The sequence below is a fragment of the Hevea brasiliensis genome, chromosome 5, assembly GCF_030052815.1.
Source record: "Hevea brasiliensis isolate MT/VB/25A 57/8 chromosome 5, ASM3005281v1, whole genome shotgun sequence".
Classification (NCBI taxonomy): domain Eukaryota; kingdom Viridiplantae; phylum Streptophyta; class Magnoliopsida; order Malpighiales; family Euphorbiaceae; genus Hevea; species Hevea brasiliensis.
In genome coordinates, this window is record NC_079497.1 from 11,328,273 (window position 1) to 11,338,646 (window position 10,374).

The 10,374-nt window shown below is 29.8% G+C and overlaps 1 protein-coding gene across 1 annotated transcript; it reads right to left on the bottom strand.

The window, feature by feature from the left end:
- Positions 1-1,037: 1,037 nt before the first annotated feature.
- On the bottom strand, positions 1,038-1,856 carry LOC110664460 (uncharacterized). The gene has a single exon (XM_021824170.2). The coding sequence runs from the start codon at positions 1,854-1,856 to the stop codon at positions 1,038-1,040; it is 819 nt and encodes a 272-aa protein (XP_021679862.1).
- Positions 1,857-10,374: the final 8,518 nt, after the last annotated feature.

Sequence of the window (10,374 nt, forward strand, 5' to 3'; positions counted from 1 at the left end):
ACCAAATTTCTATGCATTGACAAGTAAAAGATGTATTTTCTTTCCGTGTTAATAATAACATATGTAAGGTGTATATAAGGTAGGGTGGTCCTTGTTTGTTAGCAAACATGTAGAGCATTTTGGGCAGCAGAGTCGCAGGGATCTAGAGCTAGACTCAGTCAAAGTAGAACTCGCGGCGCAGAAATGTCAGCAAAATTACAACGGCGGCAACCTATATGTTTAACGCGTATATAATATTATTGCTGAAAAGCTCAAGAAAATTGGAGTTCAAAAAGAAAAGGCAGACTGAGCGTGAGTGAGCTTTGGAATGGGACGCAGAGCACGTGTGAGTTAGGCAAATTGATTTAAATTATCAAGGAAAAATCTATATATAGAGCAGACAAATTCCATCCAATCCAATACTAGTTATTGAAAAGAAAAGTGAAAGATGACTTTGTTTGACTGTTAAATTGTCCTGATCCCTGAAATAGTAGAAAATGTGCAATCAGTCCAACGCTGCCAACCCTATTCCAATTTGGCAATCCCATCCATCCACTGTTGCCCCCAAAATTGATCATGTGCTTGCTCACGTTTCGCTTTCCATTCGCTTTCCTTCCAACTTTTTCTTTTCTTTTGCCCACCTCCATCTACTGTTGCCCCCAACTTGCTGTTGCTTCAATATGTCCTCCATTTTGCAATTATTTATCTTCTCTAATTAATTATTTTCAATTTCAATGAAATTTGTTTATATTTATGAATTAATTAATTAAGAAGAATGATTTTCTTGGTTTTATTTCCTTCTGGTCTCAATGAAAAAAAGTTCTTCTGCTTATTAAAGAAAAAGATTTATATACCCATTATCATGAGATACAGATGCTGAATTGTAAGAGACTACTGTTCATTTCATTTCTTCTTTTCTTTTGTATCTGAAGTGAACTATTGACCAGTTTTACAAGGTACACCAGGGGTCACATGGCAACCCCAGAAACTAAAAGAGACAAAAATCTTTAATAACAATTTAAAAAAAAAAAACCCTAAACCACTACTTACTGCTATTATCATTTTCTTAATTTGATCTTAATATTCTTGGCTTTTGAAGAAGGTTTGATGGATGTTGCATGAAGGTGGAGTTCCGATGTTTTATGACTGGCCTTTTGGATCCCTTTAGACTTAGATTTCTTCCTTCTCTTCATTCCAAATGAAGAAAGCTTCCCCTTCTCCTTCTCCCTTATCGTCTCCAGCTTGGGTTTCCATTGGCGTGACCCAACCAGCAACTTGTAGTCCTTCTGTAATTGAGGAGTGGTGCATATTCTGCTCCCTGAACTATCATCTTCCTCAGACTCCTTGATTTTGCTTTGTTCCATCAGTTGCGATATAAACTCATCGGACACGCGTATTCTCAGGCATCCAGATGGAGATTTTTGTATGTCGAAGGGTTGGCAAGTGGCTACCTTCTTTAGAAGCGCATTTGTTGAGTCTCTGCTGGAGGAGGAAGAAGAAGATGATGGTTGGGCCTGGAACTGGGAGGAAGTGTTGACAAAGGAAGCGATGGTGACAAATGATAGAACCGACTGGAAACAATGTTTAGGGAGGAGAAAGTACTTGTGGCCCAGCTGAAGCTGGTCGTTCTCAGACAGAGCTGGGATCTTCTGCCCTATGTAGAAAGAATCTGAGCGGCACACCAGGTGCTTTGGATACTCCACCAATAGCTCTGAGACGTGGATGGGTCGGTCATAGATCTTCACTAGCCCATCGGATTTGATGAGCTTAATAGTCTCCACCGGTGGGTCAGGGCGGATATGCACGCACGAGATGTGGTTGCTCAAGAGGTGAAAACACCATGGGATCATATGCAGATTCAAAAATTTGATGCCCATTTACTTAACGATAACTCAGGAGCTGAAAAGATATATATATATATATACAAAGAAAGTTAAGTTGCGTTCATAAGTGGATGATGATGAGAAGGGAAAGATTAGTTTCTGGTTTTCTGGTATGGCGAGTTAGAGTATTAGTAGTAGAAAACAAGCCGATAAAAGGAAGCGTGTGTATGCGTTTTGCGGGTGAGAAGAGAGAAATTATATACAGAAGCGGAGATGGAAGAAAACAGTAGAAAGGGGAGCTTGGTTTTTAGCGAGAGGCGTGCGAGGCGGGTAAAGCTATTTTTTTACCAACTTTGACACTCGAGTTTGACTGAAACTTTAGGGCATTTTTTTCATGGAACGCCAAATGAGGCTGAAAGAAAAAGAAAAAGAAAAAAAAAATTATATATATATATATATATATATATATATATTGAATTAGATCCCGCCTATAATCTGACAAGCAGATTCTCTCGTTGCCTGCTCATTGGTCAGCAAACGTCTCCGTAATTATCTCTTTAGCCAATTCCATCCGTCCATCCATCTTTAGTTTACATGTTTTTGTTACCTTTTTTTAAACATCTTATGTTATTGGTTGCTGGGTACCATAATAATTAATCAACAATTAAATAAGATTCTTTCTGTGAATTTTTGAATTCCAACATGGATAATGCTTTTTTTAATTCAATTACAATATAAATTTAATAATATATGTGAAAATTACTTCATATTACTTTATTATAATAAAATATAATTAAAAGACTTTCTTATAATTATATCTAATGCTCTCTCTCTCTCTGCCATTCTTTATCTTCTTCTTTCTCATTCTCTTTTTCTTTTTTCTTTTCTCTTATTATTTTAATACAGTTTAAAAATTTAAAATTTTATAAAAATTTAATTAATTAATTTCTTTTTAATTTATTTTCATAAAAAAATTCATTTTCAAAGGAATAAAAATTAAATACAATTATATGAGTTTTAATTGAATTTAAATATGATTATATGAGAATTTAATTGAATTCTTCTTTAGCAAATGATTTATTACAAACAAAGTCTATGAGTTTGTTTGGTTCAATTTCATTTCACAAAATTTTATAGAACTCAATTGAATTTCATATTTTATGTATTTAATTTGAATAGAAAATTAGAATTCAATTATATGGAATTGGTTATAACTAAAACCAATTTTTATCAAATTTGATGGAATTCAAAATAAATTTCAAAATATTTACATAACAATTTTTTTTTAACTAAAATGCCCTTATCAAAAAAAATATCACTCAATCATCTATCTTCTTATTTTATTTATTAATTTAAAAACTTACCAAGTACCTTTAATTAATTGAAAAAGAGATATTTATTTTAGCTTATTAATTTTTTTTATAGCTACTCACTTTCTACTTTGTAAAGGAAAATAAATGCTCACTCGTATAATGTGAAAAGTCTTTCACAATCAATTTCCTATATAATGAGACACGTAAATTTATTTTATATTTATTACTATATTGTTTATTGTTATAAATTATTAAGTATAAAATTCTTTTAATAGAGTAAAAAATTATTAATTTTTTAATTTTACTCTTGAGATAGTTTAGAAAATGAAAGTAAATGAATTTCAGTTATGAAATTATATCAAATATGAATTATATAGAATTTAATTGGATTCTGCATTTTAAGTTGTATCACACTACACAATAAAATTTATTTCAAATGAATTCTAATTAACTAGAATTAAATTGAATTTTACATAATTTTGTAGAATGGAATTGAACTAAACACTATGTATAATTTTCATATGGGTTTTGCCAATTTCAGTCAGGGCTTTACACTATCTTTTGTTAATTCTCTAGTAGTCTCTTTAGCAAGGTATTTAGAAAGGCTAGATCGAGTAATGCTTTAGATCGATCTACTCAACATTCAATCTCACTCCATGGTGATTGGCGTTTCTTTGACATCAAAGTAGCTTAGATCACTTGTTTATAAAAGGTCATAGAAGTTTGACCCGGCCTACTCGGAGATTAACAAAGTTTATGTATGCCCCACCTCCTTTCGGGCCTCATAGGTGGTCTCTTTCTATCTGCATTTCCACCTAGTTTTAGGTGGCTCATTAATCACTAATATAGTTTCACTTTCTTTTTCAAGCTATGTAAACAATGAATGTATCAAGAGTGCTAGAAAAACTAGTTTATTTAGAGTTTTGAATATGCTTTAATTAGATTTTTATCTTGTATTCTCTTTGTTTTATTTGAATGAAATTAATCTTCTGATAAAAATATATCCGATAAATGATAGCAAGGCAAAAATAATATTGATTCCCTTCATTCCAATTTAGTTATGATTTTCGCTTCAGTTTATATATATATATATATATATATATAATCTACCTTTATATTAAAACTTTAAGTTTATAAATATAATTTTTTAATTATGATTTAAAATACATAATTTATTGTTAATTTATTTATTTTAAAAATATTTATTATTTAATAATACAACAATAACTAAGTTTGATCCAAACTAGTTGAAATCAAATATATAATTTTTTTTTGTCATTCAGTTTTATTTGAGACTAATTTCGTATCAATATTGAAATATTGCAAATCTTTACTTTTCTTTAGGTCTCTCCCTTTTCTTTCTCACTTCTTCCACTATTAATTTATCACATTTCCATACATGAGCGTTTGATTCTTTAAATTGGACATGATTAGATCATCTTAATGGATACTCTCTCATTTTATTCTCAATGTGTGCTACATGCACTTTCTAGCAAATGTGGTTATTACTAATCTTATTTATTATCATAATGCTAAACATACATCTTAACATCCCATCTCTACAATACTCATTTTGTGGATATGTTGTACCTTATATGCCCAATATTCATTCTCATACAATATGACTGATATGACCACATTTCTATAAACTTACTTTTCACTTTTTCTATTATCATTATCATAATACTAAACATACATCCTAACATCTCATCCCTACGATATTCATTTTGTGGATATGTTGTACCTTATATGCTCAATATTCACTCATATACGATATAACTGATATGACCACAGTTCTATAGAACTTAACTTTCACTTTGTCAGAAATCTTATAGTTACATAAAACACTCTTGCACTCTTTCATTTCATCCACCTTATTTGAATGCCTATAAGTTATATCATCTATTACTCCATCAAATTAAACTTCTCCTACATTCTTTTTACAAGAGCTGAACTCACAATGCTTACATTCTGTCTTACTTGCATTTAGCCTAAAACCTTTACTTTCAAGAGTCCTCTACAACTCCAATTTCTGATTAACTCCTTCACTAGTTTCATACACTAATAAGATAACATCATTTGCAAATAGCATGCAGCATGTAACATTATTTTGAATATGATCCATAACTAAGGCAAAAAGATATGGACTCAAAATCGATCCTTAATGTAAATACACTATTATAGGGAACTTGTTCGTATCCCCTTCCATTATTCTTACACTTATGTAACCGCTTCTTGTACATGTCACTAATGACATTTCTATATTTAAAATTAACTCATTTATTCTCTAGCACCCACCAAAGAACTTATATCGATACTCATATGGAGATCTTTCTTCGTATCCCTATAAATTTTCATTAACTTTTTTAATAGAAAGATAGGTTTTATTGTAGATCTACCAAACATAAAGCTAAACTTATTCTCTAACACCTTAGTAGTGTCCCAACGTTTGCATTCAATCACTATTTTTCAGAGTTTTATCATGTGACTCATCAATTTAATACCTTGATAGTTTGTACAATTTTGAATATCTCTTTTATTAACCAAAGTGCTTGTCCTCAATTCATTTGGCATGTTTCTAAATTTTTATATATGTGTCATTGAATAACTTGGTTAGTCAAGTTACTCCAACATTCAGAAGGTAGTTCCATGTTTTTATAAATTAAACTAAAATTGATAAAATTAAAAGAAAATATAAAATTATATATATATTTTTTTGTCGTTAACCCTAATTATATTACAGAATTTCTATAAAGATGCATACATGTGTAGTGTAGGTACAAACAAAAGAATATCTCTTTTTCCTCTAACTTTTATTGCTTCAAGTGTAGCATGGCCTAATGAAAGGGTAGCAAACAACATTCCATATTCCCGATGATGAAATGTTGATAACCCATTGACCATATCCTCCACTAATGTGTAGATTTTGATTAATAAAGATAAAACCCATTAGAAAAATTAATATATATTTAATTATATTACCAAATTAGCTAGACATGGAAGTGCATGGATAAGATCAGATAATTTAGATTTTCACCACCATATATAATAATGTAGATTGATTGAAAATATATATATAATAGAAATTGAAGTTGGGTTTGTGAGCTTCACTCTCACCAACACACACTGATCCCTTCCGCATCAGCCACTCTTCAAGAATTAAGGTTGCGTACGACAAGGATTTGTGTCCCTAATGACCTTGAAGAAAATACTCTAGATAATTGAAATTTTACTGGACTTTGTATTCCTAAACGTTGACCCTTCATGTTACCAAGGCAAGTTTTTATTTTAATTGGTTGCATCTACTGATCATGTAACATTGCTTTATATTATATCTATTCTCGCATGTATATAGTAAAAAAATAAACTAAAAAGAAGAAGAAGAAGGTTTAGACCCAATGAGTTGAGTGCTATCAGTGAAATTGTAATTGTAATATGAGACTCCGTTTATTTTATGAAAAATATTTTTTATATTATTTATTATTTAGGTACTTAAAAAAAAGTAAATAAAAAATATTTTTTTAATTAAAGAGAAAATTAAGTCATTTTTAAGAAAGATAACTTTTTTCAAAAGATAAAATTATTTTTATTTTTTAAACTTTGATAATCTTATTAAAATATAAAAATATTTATATATATATGATATAAATATATACTATTAGTTTAATATTGTGTAGCAATTATAACCCCTTATAATTTGGGATCGTGTGGCATTTGGGTTGAACTCTTTCAAGATAAGTCAGCCAAGAAAATCTCACAATAATCTATTCAATGAGATGAGTATATTACCATGGCTAGGTAAGCTAATCGAGAAAAATATCAAAAGCATCGTATATGAACAAGCATCTCAAGCATAATAAAGAATGAGGCACAAATATATCAAGAATAGACTATTTCTTTCATTCATTTATCACAATCAATACAATTGAATTGGTTGTCCTTACATTACTTATAGGCAGGGGAGAACCTATAAGGAGTAGTGGGATAAACTCACCATGCCAGTGGCTAGCTATACCGATGGCTCCATGGCAGTTAATTAGTCATTCCCCCCTAAAAAGCATTAGGAACACAATGGGGTATAGCAGGATGAGACATTACTATGCTTGAACCATCACACCCTTAAAATTACATAAATGGAATTAATTAAATACAAAATATCTTCTTTAGTCCTTAAAATTTACTACGACACACTAACAGTCAATAGAGGAATCAAAGGATATCCTAGCAGAGCGAGTTGTCAGAAACAACAAAAAACTCACATGCAATGTGAGAGAGGTAAAACAACTTCTTCTTTGAACTCTTTCAAGACAAGTTAGCTAGGAGATTCTTACAATAATCTACAGATCCAAAAATGAGTATTTTATTAGCATGGGCCTTTGGAAAGCCAATTGGGAAAAACATCCCAAAACATCTCATATAAATAAGTATCACAAGTACAACAAGCACACCAAACAATGGGGCAAGAATATTATATGAGAAAACATCTCAAGCTTTATAAATAACGAGGCATAGATATATCAAGAACAGGCTACTTCTTTCATTTTAATAGTATAATCAATACAATGAAATAAAAATTCCTTACATTACTTGTAGGCAATGGGGAAACCTACAAGGAGTGAATGAATAGGGACTCACCAATCGGTGACCAGCTAGGCCCAGCATTGGCCAATTAGTCACTCCCATCTAAAGAGCATTAAGGACACAATGGAGTGTGGCAGAAGGAGACATTACTATGCTTGAACCATCATATCCTATAATTACATAGATGGAAAATAAATACAATAGATCCTCTTTAGTCCCTAAAATTTACATATTACTACCCAATAGTGTAGCAGTCCAAGCACCATGAACCAAAGGATTTTTGGGCAAGATAGTGGCTCATTGAATTATCCACACTCAATATTAACACATTGCAATCAAATAACAAAAAATATTTTTATGAAAAATATTTTTTTAGAAAATATTTTTCATATATAAATTATATTTTCTGTGAAATAATTAAACCTTAATAATTTTTATTTTATTTTATTTGAATTCGACTCTTTTTACCAAATCAATTCTCGATTATTTCTAAGTTAGACTTATATAAAATATAATATATATTATTTTACTTATTTGATTTTCATTAGAATTTAACTCCACTTCCACTATCACAAATTTAAAATTTATTGATATATATGATATCATTAATTTTATTGTAATCATTTAAAACTATACAACAAATAATTCTATATCTAATTAAGTTAGTTCACCACTAGAAAAACACAAATTTGCAACAGAATTTTGCAACATAAATAAATCTGTTTCTATTTGTAACGGATTTTACAACAGTTATATCATGTGGTTGCAAATTCAGAATAAAATTATGTTGTGCAACAATTTAACAATTAATTCATGTAGCCGTTTCTAAATCCATTGCTATTAGTAACAAACATTAAGTTCGTTGCTAAAATATATGATTTGATACGTAGCAACGGATTTGTTATCCGTTTCTGTTTGAAACGGAATTACAAATCCGTTGCTAAATTAAAATTATCCAATAATGTATTTACTAATTTAATTTGACATTTTAATTTATTTTATTTATCATCAAAACATGGATTAAGACCCTTATATCTAATAAATAGCTTTATATATATATATATATATATATATATGTGTGTGTGTGTGTGTGTGTGTGTGTGTGCAACGGATTTTGCAACAATTATATCATGTGGTTGCAAAGTCAGAATAAAATTATGTTGTGCAATAATTTAACAACTAATTCATGTAGCCGTTTCTAAATCCGTTGCTATTAGTAACAAACATTAAGTTCGTTGCTAAAATATATGATTTGATACGTAGCAATGGATTTGTTATCTGTTTCTATTTGAAACGGAATTACAAATCCATTGCTAAATTAAAATTATTCAATAATGTATTTACTCATTTAATTTGACATTTTAATTTATTTTATTTATCGCCAAAACATGGATTAAGACCCCTATGTCCAATAAATAGCTTTATATATATATATATATATATATATATATATATATATATATATATATATATATTATTGACTATTAATTCATTAGTTAAATGACCATGTCACAATATGAAGAAGTTTAAGTATTTATATTTTCATAATTTATTTTCCATTTAAAAATTTCAGATTTCATGTTTATAATTTTTTATTGGAAATTTTGCCCAACAAATTTCAATTTATTCATTTTTAAATTGTATTATGATTTTTTTAATGGTATGTTAAATTATTAATAATTGTGCAATTGTACTCTACCATTAATCATATAATTAAAAATTAAGAAAACCATTTTCTAAGCTATACCAAATTTTCTTCTTTGGATTTAGGATGTGCCTGATTTGCAATTTGCTAAAATATTTATGCAAATGTGGGAAAAAAAAAAGAAAAACAAATTAACAATCAGACAGCATCGTTGCAATCCCTTTTCCAGCCCTACTCTCAAATCCATAACTTTGGCCAATAAGACAGAAGTCGACCAAGACAACAAAAATAGCACTGGCAGTCTTAGGTTAAGCAGTCACTAAATTGTTCTCTCTCGCTCACAACTTTATCGGCAACTCATTCTCTCAAATATCAAGTAAAGCATTACTACTCTCTAGATATGGATTCTTTTACTTTTATTGGTGAAATGGTTCATTTCACGAAACTCTGTATGATTCATCCCCTTTCTTTAAATCTCATACGTAATCTGGATATCAATATTTCTAATTCGATAATCAATGCAAGTTATGAATATTGATGGGTTTGTTTCCTATTTGGTTGGTAAGAAATCCTTGGAAACGAGATAGGACAAAGGTAGGGATTTTATAATAGCTGATTTCATAGGACAAAGTTAGCGATTTTATAATAGCTAATTTCTCTACTGTTCAATCAAATAAAGCCATTTGAATTTTAAAAAGCTGAAAGGAAGACAGAGTGAGGGTTTTAGTTTTATTGAATCTTTCTGGTGATTGCATCAGAGTTTGGCATTGATTTTGCCGCAATTTTTTTTCCTTTAATATTTTTTTAATTGTTACTAATTGATCTTCCCTGTTTGGATGATTTTGGGGTAAAGAATTTGGTGTTATATAGGTGAGGTGTCTGCTTTTTATGATTCTATTTAATAACTAGGTTTGATCGTCACTGGAACATGTACTTGCAAATAATCACTAGTTTAAGGTGAATTTAGTTAATTGTTGGTGATTAATCCATCTCTCTTTACAATTATTCATTCGCATCTCTGGTGCAATGTGCT

Bases quoted from the DNA above. Each gene is read 5' to 3' on its own strand.
- LOC110664460 (XM_021824170.2), bottom strand. From the start codon at position 1,856: ATGGGCATCAAATTTTTGAATCTGCATATGATCCCATGGTGTTTTCAC.